The 23,407-nt window shown below is 43.2% G+C and overlaps 1 protein-coding gene across 4 annotated transcripts in view; it reads left to right on the top strand.

Annotated features, from left to right (window-relative positions):
* The window catches only part of DOCK1 (dedicator of cytokinesis 1), a 273,681-nt gene that overhangs the window by 159,553 nt on the left and 90,721 nt on the right, over nt 1-23,407 (top strand). The window contains exon 30 of one of the 4 annotated variants that reach the window (XM_053949421.1): nt 8,362-8,868. The exons of the other annotated variants lie outside the window; for them this stretch is intronic. Within the exon in view, the coding sequence (XP_053805396.1) occupies nt 8,362-8,386 (25 nt within the window). The 3' untranslated portion in view covers nt 8,387-8,868. Of the gene's footprint in view, nt 1-8,361; nt 8,869-23,407 lie in introns of those variants that run through there. 4 annotated transcript variants of the gene reach the window in all.

Below are 23,407 nucleotides of genomic sequence, written 5' to 3'. Positions count from 1 at the left end.
ATTCAGGATCACATCCCAAATTCAGGATCACATCCCAAGTTCAGGATCTCATCCCAAATTCAGGATCACATCCCGTGCCTTTGTTCCAACACCTCAGGGAGCCACGCTGTGTTCCCACCTTGTGCCAAAATGAACACAAGAAATCTTCATATCTAACAAGAGAATTCGTCCTTTTTATGTAAAATACTTTATTTACCGACTTGTCTAATGTAGTAAAATTCTCATTTTAGCAAAGCAATTTGTTGATTCAGAGCCCAAGTTTTGGTGTTACCATTTGGTGGAATTGCCACCAGTGTCTTCAAGGGGGCATTGGTTTGCAGGTGGCTGATCAGCATTTTGGGGGTAAAAGAATTCATTTTGGGGGTAAAAGAAGAGAATATTCAAACTGATGCAGTGGCTTTTCGTTTCACTTCTAAATTTTGCTCCAGATCAGCCCCTGGTTTACTGTAAACAACAATATCCAAGGAAAGGAGGTGGAAAAACCACTGAGGGATGAGAGAGATGGATAAGGGACCATTAAATGCACTTTTGAAACAGCTCCTTGTAAGGAGGAGCTGGAAATGTCTTATAATTCCTTTTAGGATACTTGTCCACCTTGAAATTCCAGCTGTTGTAGGATTTCTCTGTGCCCACATTTTCAGGAAATTCAAGCCATAATATCTGTATTTAACAGTTGTGAGCAATCAGGGAGTTTTCCTGTGTTTCTGGATAGGGCTGGGAAGTGCTTTGGAGGCAGATTCTTCATTCCAGGCATCTCCAGGAAAGCACACACAAGGAGATGGAGCTGTAAAAGCAGTTACAAAAAAAAGGCAGGGATTTTGTGATTTTTGTCTTGTTTCCATTTCCCCCATCGAAACCATGTTTCAAAATGATTCCGAAATGTTTTAGAAATTGTTTTTAACTTTTGTCAGAAGCTGACAAGCTAAACTTAGGTTCCTCCTAAACACATAACTCAGAACATGAAAGCAATTCCTCCCTACAGTTCCGTAAATGAAAATAATTTAGTCTTTGGTCTTACTTTTGGCATTTGAGACAATTCAGTTCCTTTGGTAAGACCTTATGATATATTAATTTGTAGCTGCTACTTTCATCTGCAGCTGTGCCAGTGGAAACTGAGTTGCCTATGAAAAAGGAATTTGATGTTTGCTGTTCTATTTTTTGTTTCTAATGTCCACATTTACATAAAATACCTGTTTGTTTTGCCTTTTGAAGTCGGAGAGAAAGGGATGAGATGCTCTCAGTGAAAATGAGGTTTCTTGTCTGTGTTGGTTTTTTTTTTCCAGAGGAAATAGAGCTGGGGAGGGAATCTGGAGGGTGTTACCTGTTGTGTCAGGGAGGGTTAGGTTGGATATCAGGAGAAGATTCTTCCCAAAGGATGGTTGGGCACTGGAAAAGCTCCTCAGGGAATTGTCACAGCCCCAAACTCTGCTCAGCAGCAACAGAAATATTCCTGTATTCTGCCCCCTGTTCCCAGCAGAAATCCAAACCACCACCCCACACCTTCTGTGAAGAAAATGCCCTCAACCCCACCCAACCAGCCCACCAGCCCAGAATCTCGATGAATTTTCTGTGTGAAAAGCCCCAAAAAAAAGCCTTGCAAAGAGGAGGACAAAGGAAGGGGGAGCCGCTCCGGATAAACATGTCCTGGAATGTTTATTTTTGGAGCTTCCAGGGAAATGTAGGCAGTTCTGCTGCCTGGTTGTCATAGCAGTACCTGTCAGATCTGTGCTGTGCTCTCAGAATTACCTCCAGTGATGTTTGTGACCATCCATCAGCAGTGGGCAAACCCTGACGTGCGTCAGGAGCCGCAGCAACTTCTGCGCAGCTCGGGACCTTCGCAAGCGGCCTCTGAGTTTATCCTTCCTGACAAGTCACCCAAAGCCACGCTAAAATCTGGGTTTAGCTTATGGAAATTCAGCTTAATGGTGATATTGTGCTGGGTTTGAGGCAAACAAAAGCAGGATGGTTTTAATAAATGTATGAAAATAGGCTCTTTGCACTTACATAATTGGCCAGTCAAGTTGCATCCATCAGATGAGTGCAAGTGCAAAAGCTCTGATTTAAAATCCATCCTGAGCTCCTGCAGGATGAGGGGTAGTTTTCATAACAGGGGAAAAAAGGCCAGAAGGATGGCAAAGATTCTGGATTGCAAACTACAGGAAAAGCAGGACACCCCAGTTTCACAGCCTATCAGGTGTTATTAAATCTTTGGGATTGGGGTGGAGGGAGCAGAAAAAAGTTTTAAAAATCATCATTTCATTTCCCAAATCCCTTTGCGGGTTCAAGCCTGTGTTAATTCCATGTTCAAAGACATTATTCATGGCCTTAAATTGCTCCAGGGGAGATTTAGATTGGAGATTAGGGAAAACTCTTTCATGGAAAGGGTTGTCATGCAATCCCCTCTGGAAGTGTTCCAAAAACATCTGGAATAAGGTGAGTTGAAGGTTGGACTCAATGACCTTAAAGGTTTTTTACCAACCTAAAAAGGTTTTAAAGGTTTTTTTTGCCAACCTTAACCACTCAATTTTATGATTAGTGGATGATACTTGAAAATCCAAGTTTATAACTGGGGCCCTGATCACTTAAAGATTTCTTCAATATATGTTTCAGTGGAATAGTTTGCATTTCCAAATTGCAATTGGGATGAAGGAAGTGTTTGAAATGCAATTATGTTTTAGGAGGCCAAGGGGTGCATTGTTTCAAGAAGAGTTTGAACAGTACAAAAAGCTTGGATTAGGAGGAATTGCTGCTACTTTTCCTGACTATTAATGCATTTCCTACAGGACTCTGTGCTTACTTAGAAAGTTTAAGAGTCCAGACATGCAGCTTGAACAATCGAATAATTTAATTCAGGGCTGGAACGCAATAAGACTTCAAATGGGAGCAATTTTGTTTTTCTTTAGTGCTGAATATTTCTCTGTATAGAAAAACCTCCCACTATTTCCCATGTATAGAGCGAGGATAACAATTTTCAAAGATTGGAACTTCCTTAGGAACCAGTTCTCAAAATGAACTCGTGTGCCCCAAAGTTTGCTCTTCATCTGGGAATAAAAGACACAAATGCACATTGATAAATCATCTAAAATTTCAGTACATGGAGGGATTCTTTTTGCTGCCCATAAAACCTCATTGCATAATGTACTGACCTTTTCAGGAAAGACCTTGCAGGATTTTTGCTTTAGCATTGTACCTGTCAAATTAACTGCACCTGGGAGGAAAATGAATATACTGGGCTGTGTTTGAAATAACAGGGTATTTTCTTATTCAAAGAGCTGAGGTTCCTTGAAGGAATATTCTTCAGCAGGTGCTCTTTTCCCTTGATGGTTTCCACCCCAGAGCTGGTGGTTTTCTCCCAGCCTTGGAAGTTAGAAATGCCCCTGGCATTGGTGGAATATTGATAATGGTGTGGTTGTGAGAACTGATGAGCAGTTGGGGCAGCCCTCTGGATTTCATGATCTGGTTTTCTCCTTAATTTCTGCAATCTCTGACCATTTGTGATGGAAAAGTCATGGAAGGAGAGCAGGGTTAGATGGGATTTGGGGAAGGGGTTGTTCCCTGGGAGGGTGGTGAGGGGCTGGGATGGAATTCCCAGAGCAGCTGTGGCTGCACCTGGATCCCTGGAAGTGTCCAAAGCCAGGCTGGATGGGGCTTGGAGCAGCCTGGGACAGTTGAAGTGTCCCTGCCTGTGGCAGGGGTGGGAATGGGATGGGATTTAAAGTCTTTCCAACCCAAACCAGTCTGGGATTCTGAGGAGCACTCAGTGAAGCTGCCAATGTTGAGTTGTGGGTGTGAGGTGTCCCAGCTCTCCCAAATCCATCTGCTCCTTTTTTGAGCACTCCTTCCATCTATTTGGGTCATGATTAATCCCTCTTGGGGTCCAGAGGTGGAATAATGATTTCCAGCACTAAAATAATTACCTTGTTGGTCATAATTGTATTTTCTTAATTATGGTTTCTGTGTGTTCGGAGCCATCTTGGGTTCTTGGGAAGATTTCCTGCAGCGAGGTGGTCTTGGGCTGGTGACCTTGTCCAACATCCACTGTCATGCTGCTGTTTTCTGGATTTTATTATTGTGCTTCCCTTGACAAAGACATTTTCCTGTCCCTAAAGGTGGGTGGGATTTGGTGTCCTGCCAGGAATGGAGATCTTGGAGCCATGGCAGCCTTATAAAAACCAGGAGAAGGCTGTTGCAGGTTCTCTTCATCCTAAAGCACAACTTGCTTTTAACTTTGCTTCCAAAATATCACTGTGGAGCATTAGCTCCACTTTTATTGCTCAGCAGCAACCCCGTGGCACTTCAACTTTGTTTTGCTGCAAGAAAATTCCAGTGACTTGGAAGTAAAGAACTGTGTGTTAGGGAACAGCTCTTCCTGCACGAGGAAGAAGAACAGAGGAATAAAATGATCCCAACTGCTGCTGTTCTTGAGTTCAAGGGGAAAAAGGTGAACAAAGGATTTTTTAGAGATTTGTTTTTTTCATCTTGTGTTAAAAAAAAGACATTTTTGCTGGTTTTGGCAGCTTGCAGAGTTTTAGGTGGTGAGGCAGCGCTGAGATTCAGACCTGGAAAATTCCTGAGCATGAGCTGGTTGTCCTCCTTGGAGCGGGGACAAATTGAATCCCTTCAAAACCTTTTGAATGCTCTGTGTGTCTTACAAAGCTGAGGAACATCAAGGAATCCGTGGGTTTCTCATAGAATTGTTGAGGTTGGGGAAGAGCTCTGAGGTCAGAGTCCAGCATCAACCCAGCAGCATCACCTCATCCCCAAATGATGCATCCACACATTTTTTTGAACATTTCCAGGAATGGGGTCTCCACCACTGCCCTGCTGGCCAGCCCTTTCCATGAAGACATTTTTTCTTAATATCCAACCTAAACTTGAGGCTGTTTCCTGTCATCCTGTCACTATTCTTCAGGATAATCTTCCATCCAGGGGACATCCCATGTTACTGCTGTGGGTTTTCCATGGGTTTTTCACAGGGAATCACAGGTAGGAGTGGCTACTCTCCCAAACACCAGTTTGTCCCCTGGTGTATTTTACCTGCTCTAAAGTCAGGAGCAGTTGAGAGGCACCTCCCAGTCTGTCAATTCCCAGACTGGCTAAGAAATGGGATATTTTAAGGAAAATAGAGCACAGGATCTTCACACAGCCGAGTGAAAGAGGCAGCGTAGCTCAACTGCTACACTAAGAAAATGCAAGAGAATGTTGAAAATGTCTTTTTTTGTTCCTAACTTTTTGGAACCATCACCCACAGGATGCTGTGGATGTCTGGTTTCCTTTGTTTTTAATGATATCCTTGGAAAGCCAACTCATTTTTTTGGCTACTTGCCCTCTTTTTTTTTTCCCAACTTGCATCTTGACAGTGTTGAGAACTGCTGGGTCTAACACATTGTTTTGGAAGAAAGCTGTAAGAGGTTATTAGCCTGTGTGTCGTGGTAATTCTCTGCTAGGAGCTGACTGAGACCTGAAGAAGCCTTGCCAAAGTAATTTCAAATGGAACACAATGATTCCAATATTATTTTCCCTTCTGGAATCTAAACCTGGGTTGACATTAAGGTACTTTGGGATGACTGTACTCAGAAGCTTTTTAGCAGCCAATCTCTTTATCAGTTTGGGTTTTATGATATTTTTTTATCAAATTAAGCAAGAAGAATTCAATATATTGTGCCATAAATGATGATAATAATGTTGTTACATGTTTTTGGTTTTTGCTTTGTGCTCTAATTACTTCAGGAGTAGCAGAAACCCTTGGCAGGTTACATTTCCTCAGACAGATCCTTAGTGTAAACCTTCCTTTAATTTAAAGTTTTCTTACAATTTCCTAATTACAACTAAAAAAAAAACCTTAACTGTCATTTTAAATTTTACATTTTATCTTGTGATTCTAATGTTCTTTTCTCCACTGCTGCCTGAACCCACTCCAGAGGCCCTGGTGAGTAGATACTCAAAGTTTAGATCTCTCTAAGATGAGCTCATGAACATTTGAATTCACATTATTGTACCAGTGTGGGTGTTTGGGATGAAGCTGCATCCAAGTATTTTATTTCTCATTTCATGGAGCTTTGGGGACTTTTCCAGCTTTATTCTGCTTTTCCTGGCTCCTCACATCCAGTTTTGGTGCCTGCAGCAGCACATTCCTTGGGACCACCCAGAGGAGAATTGCTCTGTGTGTTCCCACAGGAAAAATGATCCCTGGGACACGTGACCAAAACCAAGACTGAGAAGATTATGATGGTGCCCTTTGGTGGTGGGAATCCAAAGACCATGGAGCATCCTGGTGGCACGTGGGGACACGGGTCCGTGGTGGCTTTGGAATGCCAGGTTGGACCTGATGATCTTAGAAGGCTTTTCCAACCTAAATAATCCCATGAGTCTGTGGTGGAAGGGAAGAGCATTCTACCTTAGCACCCAAACCCACCTGGATGTGGTATTGCAGTTATTAATTGGAATTCTGGCGCCCTGAGTGCTCATTTTGTGCACACTGAACCCCCCAGGAAGGGTGTCCACGTCAGAGCCCCAAATATGAACATTCTGGGATGTTTTTAGCACAGGATGTAAGGCATGAACACGATGTGGGAACACTTGGTGCTTATAAAAGCAGCAGAGTGAAGGAGCTAATTAAATAAAGCTGAAGGTGTTAAATCCCAAAGCAGGGCTCCATTTTTACCAAGTCAAAGCTAACACCACGTGATGTTTATTTTTAACAGGCAAGTGTAGCAACTTTCACTTTGAATCATTCTTTTTCCACATCAGCATCCTTTGAGTTACTACCATTGCCCAGTTCAAAATACCCAGGGAGTGAAGGATGGGCTGCTTTTTCACACTTGGGGTTTATTCATCTTCTCCAGTATTGTAAAAAAAACCCAATATTTCAGTCTTGAAAAGTAACAAAAAACGGTTGGTTGGATATTATTTTCAGGCTTAAATGAATTTTTGGCTGTTAGTGTGAAATTCAGATTTCTGTAGCGAGCTTTGCACCAAGATTCTGTGGGCTTGACCATCAGTGAGTGACTTCAGGATTTTCAGCACTTAGAGCAACTTGACTAAACAGAGATATTGTACATATTATAAAATAGTACTTTGCTTTTAATGTATTTTTTTTTAATGATTCACAGGAGTAGTGTCCAGCCCAGTTATTAATTGAATACTATTTGGGTAAAATATGCCTAAAACCCTGCTTGCTCTTACCTTGCCAACGCGTTCCTTTCATGAATTTTCATCTTGTTCAAGGACCGACAATGGTGCAGCATTTTGGCTTCTGAGAGCAGCAGCCTTGATGTTTAAAAAGCCAGCGAGGCCTTTTCTGGGGTTATTAAATTTTAGGATGAGAAATATTTCATGAACATATTCTAGAAAACAAGCTTTTACAGTTGGAGTATGAGGAAGCACAGTCACTATAGGAAGAACTGGAGTTTTGTTTTTTTTTTTAAAAGAAGGAAATTATTCATGCTCTGACATAACAGATAGGTGATTGTAGGGCAGGAAGAGTTTAAAGAATATTTAGCAAGAAAAGAGGTGTCAGATCATTGGCTATCACCAGTTTGAAGGTTTATATCACTGAATATAAGCACTGAAAAGTTATCTTCTCTCTCTCAGTGCATTGCAGGCAGAGCTTGAGCTCAGCCCTTCTTGATGGATGTTTCTCCTTTTCCATCAGAAGTGTTACAGGAAAGCAGGCACTTGCAGGTAGTAAAACAGAGATATTTCTAGATCTTGGGATGAAGAGGCTGACCTGAGAAGGTAAATTCATGATTTTTTAACATTAACCAAAATGAGAGCATCTTTAGGATATGTGTGATGAATATTGATTATCGATGGTGTTAGGAAATATCCATCCTGAGGCACACACTGTGCCTTGAGTGGCTGAACTTTAAACTTCAGCATGTTTTTCATTTGGGATGTTCAAAGCAATAACATGAAAGATATTAAAAGCAAACCTTTTCCTTCTTTAAATTCCTTGTACATAAACATTCACCAAAGGCCTGTTGAGCTGCAAAGGGAATTTACTGTCAGTGTGTTTGGATTTGCTCTGCCTGGGACAGGAGCTTTGCTCTCCCAGCTTTTTCAGATTTTTTTGTCCTGGATGTGTGGGACATCCTGCACCTTCCATCTTCCCCTGAGCCTGTCTGTGTTCCCAGCCTGCATCCAGAGCATCCAGGCACTCTGGAAATGCCTTTGCTGTTCCTGCTCTGACCTTCCCCACCCCTGCCTGGCTTCAGCTTCCCTAAGCCCTCGCCTGGAGACTGGGGAGGGCACCCACCTGCCCTTTGTGGGAGTTGTTTGCTGCTTGCCAGCAACTCCAGGAAAAGAAAAAAATAACAACGTATGGCTGCTGTAGAAGGTGTGAAAACTGTCATTTCTCAGGTCACCGTGGTTATCAGTGGCATGAGAAGTTTCTCTCTCTGCAAGTGGCTTCAAGAGAGAAGGAGCTGAAATGGAGCACCTGATCCCTGATCCTGTCTCTGCTCCAATTCCCTTTGGAGCTCCCGGGTGACAGAGCCACCTGTCCATAACCCACGGCACTCCTGTGGCACGGCATCATGCGCCGGCTCAGTCTGAGAAGTTTTGGGTGCTTTAATTGGCTTGGGCACCTCTCTGCTGGCTCAGGTGTCCCCTGGCTGCCTGCAGCTGGTGCAGAGCCAGCGCTAAAGCTCGGCCTGGTGGAAACGTGGGATGCAGGTGCAGCAGCACTTTGGTGGGAATGCACAGGGCAGGAGGAGTCTTTGGGAGCAGGAGCACTGAAATGCGTCACTGCATGGCGTGAGTCAGCTTATCCTCAAAAACTCTGGGAACTGAGTCCACCAAATGGGCTCCTGCAGAGTCCTCCTGCAGTGGGATGGATGGGTGATGGATGGATGGGTGATGGATGGATGGATGGATGATGGATGATGGATGGATGGATGATGGATGGATGGATGGATGGATGGATGGATGGATGGATGATGGATGGATGGATGGATGGATGGATGGATGATGGATGGATGGATGATGATGGATGGATGGATGATGGATGGATGGATGGATGATGATGATGGATGGATGGATGGATGATGGATGGATGGGATGGATGGATGGATGGATGGATGATGGATGGATGATGGATGGATGGATGGATGGATGGATGGGATGGATGGATGGATGGATGATGGATGGATGGATGATGGATGGATGATGGATGGATGATGGATGGATGGATGATGGATGATGGATGGATGATGGATGGATGGATGGATGGATGATGGATGGATGGATGGATGATGGATGGATGGATGATGGATGGATGATGGATGGATGGATGGATGATGGATGGATGGATGGATGATGGATGGATGGATGGATGGATGGATGATGGATGGATGGATGGATGGATGATGGATGGATGGATGGATGGATGGATGATGGATGGATGGATGGATGATGGATGGATGATGGATGGATGATGATGGATGGATGGATGATGGATGGATGGATGGATGATGGATGGATGGATGGATGATGGATGGATGGATGATGGATGGATGGATGGATGATGGATGGATGATGGATGGATGGATGATGGATGGATGGATGATGGATGGATGATGGATGGATGGATGATGGATGGATGATGGATGGATGGACGGATGGATGGATGGATGATGGATGGATGATGGATGGATGGATGGATGGACAGACAAACTGCACAGGAAGCAGGGAAGGCTTCAACAGTTATATCCCCCCTCCCCACCCCCCATCCGATGTCACCCTGGTTATCAAGAGTTTTCTAAAGCCTTCTGAGTTTACATTCTTGTAGAGAACTTTCTCACACAACTTTCTGTAAACAACCTATTGTTTTGCATTCTTTCATAGAGGCAGAGAAATTTGATGTACAGGTAGTTTGTCCAGTGTCGTTGGAGAGGTGGCACGTTCACCCTCCAATCCACTGGCACCTTTTGAGAACTGTAAAATATTGGAGTCAGAGAAAATAAATTAGTCTCTTCATCGTGACCAAAGCTGTGGTGCGTCGTTTTTCCTTGTGTCATCTGGTGACAATCCTCCAGTTTTAAATTTAATTTCTCCTTTTCCCATCTTCTATGTGAAAATGTATTTTGGTTCCTGTCACAGTCGGAGGAACAGTGATTCTGTGTTAACAAAAAAATCACCTTTATGACATTCTGTGTTTCTTAATGCTGGAATTTTCCTTCTGAGGGCTCAGATTTTTACACAAAAATCCCTGGGTTTGTTCCTCTCTGTGTTTGACTGTTAAAATGTAATTACTTTGTATGACTTACCTGTAGCTGTCCATGTCTGCACTATGTGAGGTGTAACAGAAGTAGTAAAAAAACAATATGTAGGAGAAGATAATGATGATTTTCTGACAGTTCCCTGATAAAGATGTACAAACAGAAACATTTCTGGGATGAATTTCAGTTGCATGTTTGCGTCAGTGAGGTTTTTAAGGGAGGTGTGATACTAGGATGGCTTCGTGAGGATTCACTCTCCTTCCCACACTTGTTGTCTCATGTTCTTCCTTCTGGACTGTTTTGCATCTTCTCATGCAGAAACCACGTTTCATTTTTAAAAATCAAAGTGAAATTGCCAACTGTCAAAACCAAACATGTTGTCTGTAAGTTCTTCTTGAACACAGACTAACTTTTTATTTGTCAGACTATTTTTGACAACGTGTTCCTTCCACAACCACTTCAGTCGTGTTTCCTCAAGGAAAACGAGGACAAAGTTTTCTTAAGGAAAAATATTTCCATCTTTGAGATATGAATCACAGTTATTACCTTATATTTGGTGTCATATTGGGCTGTACTTTCCTGTTTTGGTGCAGCCTCTAGCACTTTCTAGACTTAGAGATGCGCATTCAGCACTTGCCAGTGTTTGTATCTCTGAAAATAATATTTCTTAGCCAGAGTTTTCTGTTCTTCATAAACCTGTATTTTTCAGTGTTTTTGACAGAATTTAAGGATTTTAGGTTCTTTAAGAATTATTCTTCATCTTTTCCAGTTTGTCCAAAGCTCCAAAGCCTCTTTTTCCCTCACCGTGTTCTGACACTGCTGAGGGAGGAGTGGGGCCTTGGTGCTCCTTGAGGGACATGTTCTTGGCCCTTCTGGAATGTCTCTTGAACAATGGAGATGGAATATAGCATGGAATTATAGGATCCCGTGCTGGAAGGGCATCTCAAGGATCATCTGGTGCTATGTTCCTTGGGAAGAGCATAGAGAAAAGCTCAGGAATGGAGTTGGGTTCTCCTTGCACGTGCTCAGCTCTGCTGTGATTGTCTCTTGATGGGAGGATTCTCATTCTGCACAGAATCGTGGAACCACAGGATGGTTCATCCCCTTCCACCCCTGCCATGGCAGGGATCCCTTCCATTATCCCAGGGTGCTCCCAGCCCCAGTGTCCAGCCTGGCCTTGGCCACTGCCAGGGATCCAGGGGCAGCCACAGCTGCTCCGGGCACCCTGTGCCAGGGCTGCCCACCCTGCCAGGGAACAACTCCTTCCCAAAATCCCATCTAACCCCACCCTCTGGCAGTTTCTATTCCTCTTTGTCCTGTCACTCCAGTTCCTGGTGAATTGTCCCTCTCTGGTTTCCCTGGAGTCCCTTTAGTTCCTGGAAGGTGCTGTGAGGTCTCCACACCACCTTTTCTTCTCCAGGCTGACCAATCCCAGCTCTCCCAGCCTGTCTCCATAGCAGAGGTGCTCCATACCCTGGATCAACTTTGTGGCCTCCTGGGGACTTGCTCCACCAGTTCCATGCCCTCCTTATTTTGAGGACACCAGACCTGTCTGCAGTACTCCAGATGGGAATCCATTGCTTCATTTTCCCTGTTTTAATTTACTATTTTCTGACCTAGCCTAATGAAAAAAAAATCCACCATTGTAGTAAACTTTTGCCTCTTGATGCAAAAAAATCCCCTCTCTGCTTTGCTGCTCACAACTCAGGTTTAACAAACAGGAATCCCAAACAAGGATTAGAAAACCCGAGGGAGTTGTGAGATGGTCACCAACCAGTCAGGGGTGAGGCAGGGTTTGAAATTCTCTGTATTGATCTTTAAAAGGCCCTTGCACTCTTTGCTGTGTGTTCTGGGTGATCTGCAGCCTCACCCAGGGCTTGTCAAACACCACTGGAAGGAGGCAGTTGGCTTAATTAAAGCAGATCAACGTTTTTACAGCTTCCTATATTTTAGTTTCTGCCAAGACAACTGACAAGAAGAAATGAGGAATTTATGAAGGAATCATGAAAAATTTATGCTGGCATATGAGATTTATTCATCCAGCAGAGAAAGTGTGCTTTAAATTCTGACATCAGAGCTGCTAATAGGAAATTTGGAAATAGACTAAAACTGTTGATTGTTTTGTGTGAAAATGCAGATTCCACACTGGATTTCCATCCTGTGCTGTGCTTCATATTTCACAGAACCATGGAATGGTTTGGATAGGGAGGGACGATAAAGATAATCTTGTTCCACCCCCTGCCATGGGTCAGGACACTTTCCACTGTCCCAGGCTGCTCCAGCCTGGCCTTGGATCCAGGGATCCAGGGGCAGCCACAGCTTCTCTGGGAACCCTGTGCCAGGGCTTGCCCACTCTCACAGGGAATAATTTCTGCCCAAAATCCCATAGAAATCTACTTTCCTTCTGCTTAGTGCCATTTTCCCTTGTCCCATCAATGCAGTAGTTGTTGGATTTCTAGATTAGAATTGAGTTTGTTTCTCTGTTAGTCAGGATTTCAAACTTACTATTTGCATTAGTCAAAACTCATGGAATAAAACCCCTTAGAAGAAAACTGGAGTATTGCCAATGACAAATTTACATCAAATCCTTCAACATTAGAACTTTAAAAAAAACCACAAAACCTCAACCCAACACTCACGTGCATTTCTGAAAAAAAAAAAATTTGGTTTAGATATTTACTTTTTAAGCTTTGCTGAGCACTTTCTGGATATTATCTTCACAAAGCAGAACTCGGTGTGTGGACGTACGAGTCCACAGGGAAAATAACAGCATTTTCCTCAGTCTCATTTCAGCTCGACTGTTGCATTAATTTCCTTTATAACTTCTGACATCTGTAGCATGAATTGCTAATTTGTTTGGTCTGAAACTTGGTAGGAAATAACGACTCCACTGAAGCCAGAGTGCAAACCCACTGTTGCATTCAGCATTTTTTGCCGTGGTTCTCCTGACGTGACCGACTCCTCCATTTTGTGCTCAACCTGGATTTGATTGAAATTTGTAAACTTTGCCCGTACATGGAGTTTTGTATCAGAGCTCGCTGCTCTCTCTGCTGTAAAATATCTAATCCCTTCTACTTACATGTTTCTGTTAAAGCTGTTCCCTTGTTCTGACATGGAAATCCTCCCTGTACAAGTGTGATGGATGAAACACAGCACTCGCCTTGATTTAACACGGGGAGAGGTTTGTTAGAGCTGATAAATGGAAAGGGGTTGATTTAAGACACCCTGGAGTGGGTTTTGGGCAGAGATGTGGGTGTGGGACGAGCAGAACGGCTCCAAGACTCGCTGATCATGGAAATTAATCTCCAGATCTGGGGAAGCTCAGTTCAGTCTGTCAGAGACGTCCCACGGCAAGCACGTGGAGTGAGATAACGATGCACCACAATTAACCTGAGATGGGCAGCTTCAGATGAGACAAGGCTGACTGGCACGTGAGGTTTTTCCACGTTTTTCAGCTCATTCAGTTGAAAATCCAGAAGGGCTGGATTGTATTTTGTGGATAGTTATGATAAATAGCAAATAAATGCTGTTAAAGCTTGGTGGGTGCCAAGGGCAGGTTCTTGTGCAGTAGAAGAGATTCGCTGGGTTAAGGAATAGGACAGGACAGGGAGGAATGGCCTTAAGCTGTAGAAAGGCAGGATAAGGTGGGATTTTGGGAAGGAATTCTTCCCCGGGAGGGTGGGGAGGGGCTGGAATTGAATTCCCAGAGCAGCTGTGGCTGCCCCTGGATCCCTGGCGGTGCCCAAGGCCAGGTTGGAGCAGCCTGGGACAGTGGGAGGTGTCCCTGCCATGGCAGGGGTGGAAGGGGATGATCTCTAAGGTCTCTTCCCACCCAAACCAATATGGGATTCTGTGATTCTTAGGAAAAGCTGAAGGTTCTGTTTCCTCCATCTGATTTGATTTTTCCTCCATCTGGTCTCCATTTGATGGGAGATGTTCATGGGGCTGTAAACGTGGCAGTTGTGCATGGTCAGGAAGGATGAATCCGCAGAGTCCCAGAACTCTCCTTCCAGCTGAGGCTGGAAAAGCCCTTCAGGACCATCAAATCCAATTCCCCCATCACTGCCAAGGCCACCAGGTGCCACGTCCACACAGCTCTTAAATCCCTCCAGGTCAACCTCTGTTGCCCTGATTTTTAAAAGTGTTAAGTTTTCTTTTTCAGTTCTTTTGAAAGTTTTAAAGTTCTCATCAAACTTCTTTAGCCTTCTGATGTCAGAGTTCCCACACAATTTCATGTATAAATAGAATAGTTTACCTATTTCTCTATGGGTGGAGAGAAATGATTGATTGATCTTTAGACCAGTGTGGTTGGAGAGGTGATAATTCCATCCTCCAATCCACAGTCACCTTTGGAACTCTATAAATACCAGATGTTTGAATAAAGCTGAGTCTTTTTCTCTTTTAAACTTACCAAGCTTCTGTGTACTCATTTTGTGTCCAATAACAACACACCAATTCCCTGAGCTGCTGTGCCAGGGCTGGACAACCCTTTCAGGGAAGGAATTTTCCCAAATATCCACCCTGCCCCTCCTCTGGTGCACCTTGAGGCCATTTCCTCCTGTCCTGTCCATGTCCTCAAAGAGTTACCACCAACTCATTTCCAGCTGTGTTAATAAATGAAATTGCAGTGATATGGAACCAGTTTGCTTTAGGGTTTTAGGGTTTTTTTGCCTCCTCCCCAGTGCTCTTTAATAATAAATGAGTTATCTCCATGCAGTGAATAAGCCTGTTTGGGATGTAAGTACTGCAATATATCTTACAGAGCCAGGGCTGGATTTGGGAATACTGCAGGTTCTGTCAGGAGCTTTAGGCTGCAGAGGAACAATCCTGAAAAAGCTTTTTTTGAAATTAAAAAAAAAAAAAAAAGAGATTTACATGGTTTGGTTTCTTTATGCTTTGAGAGAAAATTACCTTGTAAAGGTTTAATCTTGTGTTACTCTCTGGTTTTGTGTCACTAAGTTTGGTGCAACAATTAGGAAATTCAGGGTGAAGGATGCACTTAGGATGCACCAAGAGCAGAAAAAGAGGTTTTCTAGTGCTGATCACTGTTTGTCCACTGGAACACAAATAGCCATTTAAATGTGTTTCTCATCATTGTGTGGATCTAAATTTCCCTACACAAATTCTTCAGATGTCACTGGGAATAATTTGACTTCTTCTGGGTTTTTTGCTTGTTTGTTTGTTCAGCTTTTTTTTTTTTTTTTTTTTTTTTTGTGAGTTTTTTCTGGTTTATTCTTTCTTTGTTGTTTTTCCCTCGTCTGGATATTGATTAATTGCTTGTGGTTTGATTAATGTATGTATTTATTTACTCTCTGAGTGCTGCATTTTGGCTGTTGAGTGCATGAGCAAACTGCTCAGGGTACAGTCACAGAATCCCAGGATGGTTTGGGTTGGAAGGACCTTAAATCCCCTCTCATTCCACCCCCTGCCATGGGCAGGGACACTTCCACTATCCCAGGTTGTTCAACACCCCATCCAAGCTATGATCCTACAATGGTCCTAATTTTTTATTAACTTTTATAACACACAAAAGAAAAAAAAAAAAAAGAATTAAATCTTGGTCACCCAATTTTTCCCCTCCATGCCCCTTAGATTAATCTCTGTGTGTTGGTTACACAGACTTAAATTTCAAACTTAAATTTATGAGATGTTGTTACCCCACCATGTAAGTCTTTTAATCTGCAATTAATAGGATAATTAAAATGTCGTGTTTATGAAAATGACTGTTTTTCCTGGCTGGGATATTCTGCAATTCACTTACCAGCTCTGGGTTTCCAGGTGAACGTTGTGTCCTTGAGCTCTCCTTGACTGCACCAAGCAATTGCTTTGTCCATTGTCAGCTCACAAAACATTAAACATTCCTTTTTTTTTTTTTTTTTTCCCTGAATCATAAATCCCCTGGCTCTGGGAGTGCTGTTGGGATGGGGGAGATGCTGAGGCTGCTGAGCTGCCCTGGAGCAGAGCTTGGGGACATGAGAGGGACACAAAGTGCAGCTCATTCCCTCAGTCCAGGGCAGCAACACCTGGAGTCTGCACTTTGGTTCTTTACACCTGAGTCAGGGCAGCTCTGAGATTAAAAGGAAAGAAGAAATGAAAGCCCAGGTTTTCAAAAGAGTGAATGGATTTTGTGCTCAATGTCCTACTCTATGGATCATTGGAGGGGGAAAAAATGTGGTTTTTCCTTGCTCTGTGAAAAGCTGTAAACGTTTTTGCACAAGTTGTTGTTATCCTATTTTAAATTTATTTCCCAGATACAGAACTAAGATGGTGCAAGTGAATAATTTCATTCTTTTTTTTTTTCTCTTTTATCAGTAACTCAGTGTAAATACTTCTCTTTTTTTTTGTAATGAGATTTTGGTGAGTTATATTGATGTGAAGGAAATCTAAAAAGTAGCACAAAGTTCTGCTGGAAAAATTTAAAAAGAAAAAAAAAAGCAACAACTTGTAAAACTTGCTCATCTCTGCAAGAATTTATGTTTGCACGTACCTGAGCCAGTATTCAGGAACTTTGCTTGAAGACTGGCAAGGAATCCAATAGAAATGTAAGAAAATTCTCAAGGAATCAGACCCTGCCATGAAAATTCACTGGGTTGAGAAGGATGTGATTTGTGAAGGTTTTAAATTTCAACCTGTTTTTTTGGGGTGGTTGTTTTTTTTTGTTGTTGTTTTTGGTTTTTGTTTGTTTGTTTTTTGTTTTTGTTTTTTTGTTGTTGTTGTTTTAGGTTTTGTTTTTTTGTTTTGTTTGTTTGTTTGTTTGTTTGTTTTTGAGTTCCTCAGTCCATTTTGGAGACTGAATTATAGGAAGGATAAGACAGGGACAGATTTAATGTCAGAATTCAGGTATTTCAAGGCACAGACCTGGAGAATTTATAGTTCAGGCGTCAGGAGGGATGCCAGCAGTAAAGCCACGGTGATGTCAACGTTTGAAATGTGATGCAGCTCATTTTGGGGCGTGCTGCAGGCTCTGACAGACACAAGCTTCCAAAAAAATGGCCATAAATTGTCCACACAGATGTTGCCTTTGGGCCCAGGGGCTGCTGCAAGGGGATGTGCTGGGGTAAATGTTGGGAAAAGGGTTTGTAGCCTGATTTGAGGGCTCTCCCAGGAGATCAGAGGGGTTTTCTTACCAGGGGTGGGGTCAGAGCCCATCCTGGGTGCAAGTGATATGAAAATAAACACCAGGGTGATATTTCCTGCTATTACTGAGGCCTAGGGAAGAATTTATTGGTCCTTAAAGCTCCCTGACAGGGAGCAGCCAGGGTGGGGTTGGGCTCTGCTCGCAGGGAACAGTGACAGGACAAGAGGAAATGGCCTCAAACTGTTCCAGAGGAGGGTCAGGTTGAATATTTGGGAAAATTTCTTCACAGAAAGGGTTGTCAAATGTTGGAATAAGGTGTTGAGGGCAGTGCTGGAGTCCCCATCCCTGGAGGGATTTCAAAGCCCTGTGGATGTGGCACTTGGGGACAGTGGTGACCATGGTGGTGGTGCTGGTTATGGTTGGGCTTGATGATCCCAGAGGCTTTTCCCAACCATATCAATTAGGACTCCAAGATTCAGGGATTAGTCAGGCTGCAGTTTTGGTTCTTTTAATTTGCATTTCAGTTTTGCTTCAGTCTTTGCGCTGATTCTGAGGCAGTGGCAGAGAGCTGGGAGTGAGCTTGGTATAAACTCCAAACTAAAGTTTATATACATTTCATGCCAATATAAGGTTCAAGAAAATCAGTGATTTCTTTATCAGGAATTCAGTATGTGGTTTTCCATTTTCTATGAATTTTAATCTATAATGTTCTAATGACCTTTCTTCAAGAGCATTTTCTTATGGTGCCTCATTTTTCATGCTAAAAGATATTTTTATTTTTTATGTGAAGTTAAAAGTCACACATAAATTTGATCTTCCATTCACAGTCCACTTACTTAACTGGGTATTTGATTTAAAGGTACTTCTGGCTTGAAAACGATTTAAAGGTACTTTTGGCTTGAATTCAGGTAACTTAAAATATTTTTTGAGATAATTATCACACAAATATCAATGGCAAATGGGCCAAATATGATCTTGTGGGCAAGAATATATTTATAGAATTTTATTCCTGCATTTTATACTGAAAAATCATCCACTGGATTTGTTACTCCAGCAACTGGGCGTTGTGGGAAAATTAAACTTTGCCAACTTCTTCAGCTCTTCTTTGCTAAAGGGCCATTGTCAAAGATGCTTTGTTTGCCATAAAGAAAGATTTGTAGTGACAGTTTTATATAACAACAATAATATTAATTTGAATTATTTTTGGAAGAATCTCGGAGCAGCTGGGGAAGATCATCTGCATTATGTTGACCTTACAGATGTTCAAGTTGATTCATGGAGGAATGAAGTAATTTGCCTGTGCCCATGCAGTGAACAACCAGCAGTGAAGAACAGGAGTCAGCTCATAGATTATTTTCGCATGGAATGTTCAGCTCCATTTTGATAACTCGTCCATTTTCCCTAGGATTATTAACCCATACCTCTGCTGAAATAGCCCAGTTCACATCTGAGTCATAAAAGCTGAAAAAATTATTTATAATTCTATGCAAAATTAAGGAAAGTTAATGTAATGCTTAGTTTTTTAAAGGTATGGGCAAATACTCACCCCAGAGAACCCATAGGGTTGTGAATTTTTGGGGAGTTTAACCTTGGTGGTCATGGAATTGTCAGGGAATTATGGAATGAATTGGGTTGGAAGGGATCATCCCATCCCACCCCTGCCATGGCAGGGACACCTTCCCCTGTCCCAGGCTGCTCCAGCCTGGCCTTGGGCACTGCCAGGGATCCAGGGGCAGCCACAGCTGCTCTGGGCACCCTGAGCCAGGGCTGCCCACCCTGCCAGGGAACAATTCCTAATTCCCAATATCCCATCCATCCCTGTCCTCTGGCAGTGGGAAGCCATTCTTAGAATTTTAAACAATAGATTAAAACTCATAAAAATCTGAAATGTGGGAAAAGCTCTGCAAAGGCTCCTTTTCCTGGGGAAGAAATGCATCTGGAATAAGTAAACCCCAGTGGGTCCCATACCCTGGCACACCTGGAGAGCTGCCCTTCCCCTGCCCCTCCATGAAGGAGATGTGCACTGAAAATGTTTGGGGTTTTTTTTTTTTTTTAATCTGAACTATAAATGTGTAAAATGATCGCAGCATGCCTCCCTGCAAGAACTCACATCCAACCTGGAAAACCCCAGCCACAGAGGCTTGAAGAGAAGAGCAGAAGAAGCTTGACTCTATAACATTTATTTCAAATTAATTTTCTGCCATCCAGCTCCAGCAGTTCATTTTTCCTACTGAATGGGATCTAATAAGACCTAATAGGTGATAAATCAGTTTCCCAGTTTCGGGCATTAAGGAACTGCAGTGCTGTGTTCTGCTAGAGCAGGAAGGTCTCCAGCTCTCTGTTCCACAACAAGCAGGGCATTAAATAGTCTTAAATCATCAGCCTGTCCCTTCCTCAGCTCCAGGACCACTCCTGAGGCTGGGAAATTTCACAATGAGGGATCATTCTTTATGGCAAACTCTGTAGCTGCGAGCAAAGCAATTTAAAAAACACTTTAGGAGAGTGGTTCCTACATCCTGCTCCTGTTACAAATCACTCGGCCTCAGTGTTTACAAAATCTGCAGTTTAACTAATACAGATGGGTTATCAAATTATCCTGATGGAAACAGATAGAGAGGTTGTTTCCTATCAACAGATCCATTAGGAACTAACAACAAAACGGGATTATTTACTCAGCATCTATTCATTGCCACTAATTTGGCACAGCGTTATTAGCACTGAAGCTTTACATGCAAAACACTCCAATTCTTGGGGTAATTTGATAATGTAAGACATGTTCCTGATCCATCATTTTACAGGATGGGTCCTATAAACCTGTGTTTTAACAACCCAATCCTTACCCAGCTCTTCCATGGCAAAGCACATCCATCCCAATTAGGAGCAGCACCAGCTCTAGAGAAGGTTTAGATGAGCCTGGGGTTTATTATCCTTGGGTCTCTAACCACACTCCAAAGGATTTATTGTTCCAAGGGCTCTTTTTCCCCGAGTTCACATCTGAACAAGGTTTTAGGAAGGTTCAGAGCTGCTGCAGCTCACAGCAAAGGGGTTCAGCAGATCAGCTGGTTAAAATAACTGGGTTACCTCATTTGGTTTCAGTCACACAAACCCATCCGAGCTCTTTTTCCCTGAATCCATGGGGGGATGTTTCCACAAAGTGCTTTTTTTGCAGCAATATTTGGGAAGTGAGAACCTCCAGCAGAAAGATGGGGATCAGGAAGGATCAGTGTTCAGCCCAGAGAGGAGAAGGTTCTGGGGAGACCTTAGAGCCAATTCTGGACCCTGAAGGGGCTCCAGGAGAGCTGGAGAGGGACTGGGGACAAGGGATGGAGGGACAGGACCCAGGGAATGGCTTTAAGATGAAAGTGGGTAGGTTTAGATGGGATTTTGGGAAGGAATTGTTCCCTGGGAGGGTGTAAGGCCCTGGCACAGGGTGCCCAGAGCAGCTGTGGCTGCCCCTGGGTCCCTGGCAGTGCCCAAGGCCAGGTTGGAGCAGCCTGGGACAGTGGGAGGTGTCCCTGCCCATGGCTACGGTGGAATGAGAAGATCTTTCAAGTCCCTTCCAGCCCAAACCAGTCTGGAATTCCACGGTTTTATGGTCAGCAGAGTCCTTGCATGTGGGATTTGTCAGCCCAGGCCCAGCAGGTTTTGGATGATGCTCCCCTGGGATGAGGAGTTTCCCACGTGTTTGTCCTGCCCTCCTACTCCTGAGCCAGGTAATCCTCTCTGGGCAGTGATGTGTCCATTGACTGTCCTGCACATAAAAGGAGAAAATATTGGATTCAGCAGGAGAGGAGGAAGGGAAGCACAGCTTTGCTTCTCACCCTGATCGATCCCACTCCTGTGGGTGCTGAGACTTCTTAAAGGAGAAAATGAAGTTTCAGTTGTTGTCAGAGGCAGCAGTGAAATTACCTTTGCAGTTCCAGCTGAATGGACCAAGTTTTATTTATTCTCTAAAACCAAACAGGAGATAAAACATTCACACCCTGTATTTTGTTTGTACATCATAGCAGCATTTTCCTGCTCGAGGATTAACACCAATTGTGGTTGGATTTGTTATTTACAGGTTTCACCTCGGGGCACCTTGCCTTTATTGAGTAGCAAAATCAGAAATTGCCCTTGCAGGACATAAAGGCAGAGCTTTTAACATGGGAGGTCTCTGGCTGCTCAGTGGCACCTTCTGATGTACAAAGTGGGGTCAGCACAAAACGTTTCTGTCTCAAAGACATTCAACACCCTGTGAGTTCCAGCTCTGCCAGACCTCTGCTCTCCCTGCTGGGGCATCCCACACTCGCTGCAAGAGGGGCTGGAGAATTCCTGAGGGAGCTGGGAAGGGGCTCAGCCTGGAGAAAAGGGGGATCAGGGGGGACCTTGTGGCTCTGCACAGCTCCTGACAGGAGGGGACAGCCGGGGGGGTCGGGCTCTGCTCCAGGGAACAGGGACAGGAGGAGAGGGAACGGCCTCAGGCTGAGCTCAGGGTGAATATTTGGGAAAATTCCTTCATGAAAAGGTTTGTCCAGGCCTGGCCCAGCTGCCCAGGGAGGTTTGGAGTCCCCATCCCTAGAAGTGCTCAATAAACGTGTGGATGTGGCACTTGGGGACGTGGGGCAGTGGTGGCCTTGGCAGTGCTGGGGATGGTTGGACTCGATGATCTTGGGGGTTTTCCTAACCTAAATCATTCCATGGTTTTCTGTTCTTCTTTGCTGCATTTCCCTGGCTCCATGCAGGGCTGGAGCAGGTGGAGTAAGTCAGAGATTTTCTGTAGAATCATGGAATTGTCCAGGTCAGAAAAGCCCTCCGAGACCACTGAGTCCAACCATTCCCAGCACTGCCGAGGCCACCACTGCCCCATGTCCCCAAGTGCCACATCCCGTTGGCCTAGTGCTGTTGTCATTAATTTAGGCAAAGCAAGGTGCTGAAATAGTGGTGTGAGTTCCAAACCTGTCCCTGTAAATGGGTTTTAAAGGAATTCTGAAAGAAACCAAGTGTCCCCCAACTTCCTGAGCTGTCCAAAGCAGCTTCAAAAAAAAAAAAAAAATCTGTGTTTGTCATAATCTGAAATTCCCTAGCAGGAGTCAATTTAAACAGCTGTGACCCCCCGTAATCATGATTTGTCACAGACTAATATTTACTTTTTTCATTCATTTAAAACCCCATTTGTTTTACTGTGTACAAATTAAGAACAAAGTGTCATGTTGGTCCCTGAATGCATAATTGCAATTAAGGTGGTGTCTTGCAGAAATAATACGTGGAGGGTTAATTTGGACCACGAGCTGGTTTTAATTCTGTCTTTGTGTTTCTCTACAAGTGAATTATCCTAGGGTGGCACAGAGAAAATCACAGTTATTTGTAGCTGGGCTGCAACATTGTGTTTTTAATGGGAGTATTTTTAATGAGGGCTTGTAGCCTGAATTGTTGATGAAAAGCAGATTAGTTCTGTTTGCTCATTCCATGAGAGGTGAGAGGCTCTGAGCAGGGTTTGTGGCCCCAGTTGGGAACTTTCCTGAAGGAAATTAGGGAGTTTCTGAGGAAAATGTCAACATGTGAAGAGTTCAATCATAGGAGGGCTCTGCACAAGTCTCTGTTTCTCCCTTTTTAGTGACATTTGGCTCTTAAACACTTGATGATGCCTTGGGAATAAAAATATGATATATAAAAATATTTTATATTTTGTCATGAATTACAAATGTGAGTGACTGTGACCTAAATGAACACACTCCCTATTACAGGAACAGCACTGGAGTAGTGTCATCATTTAATTCTCTCTTATGTCATGGACTAAATCACAATTTTTGAGGCCCATTTGCACCATTAAATGCTGTGTATGGGGTAGAAGAAGCTAACTTAAATATTAATAAAGTGAGAATTTCCCAATTTTAATAGAGCAAAATTAATACTAAGGTAGATATAGATTAAAAAAAAAAAAAAAACACCTTTGCTATTTTCCCCAGTAAAAGTTAAATGACTCAGCCTAAACATCAAGGGGCAGAGGCAATTATTTCTAAAAAAATGAGAGGAACAGGAAGAAGGAGAAAAAAATCTTTATCTCAGATGACACTTTTAGGAAAAAAAAAAGTAAAACCTTGAAATCTTCTGCAATAATTTATGAAAC

Source organism: Vidua chalybeata, chromosome 8 (assembly GCF_026979565.1).
Source record: "Vidua chalybeata isolate OUT-0048 chromosome 8, bVidCha1 merged haplotype, whole genome shotgun sequence".
NCBI classification, from domain to species: domain Eukaryota; kingdom Metazoa; phylum Chordata; class Aves; order Passeriformes; family Viduidae; genus Vidua; species Vidua chalybeata.
The sequence above is the reverse complement of the archived record's forward strand: the minus strand, read 5'-3'. Positions and strand labels throughout refer to the sequence as shown.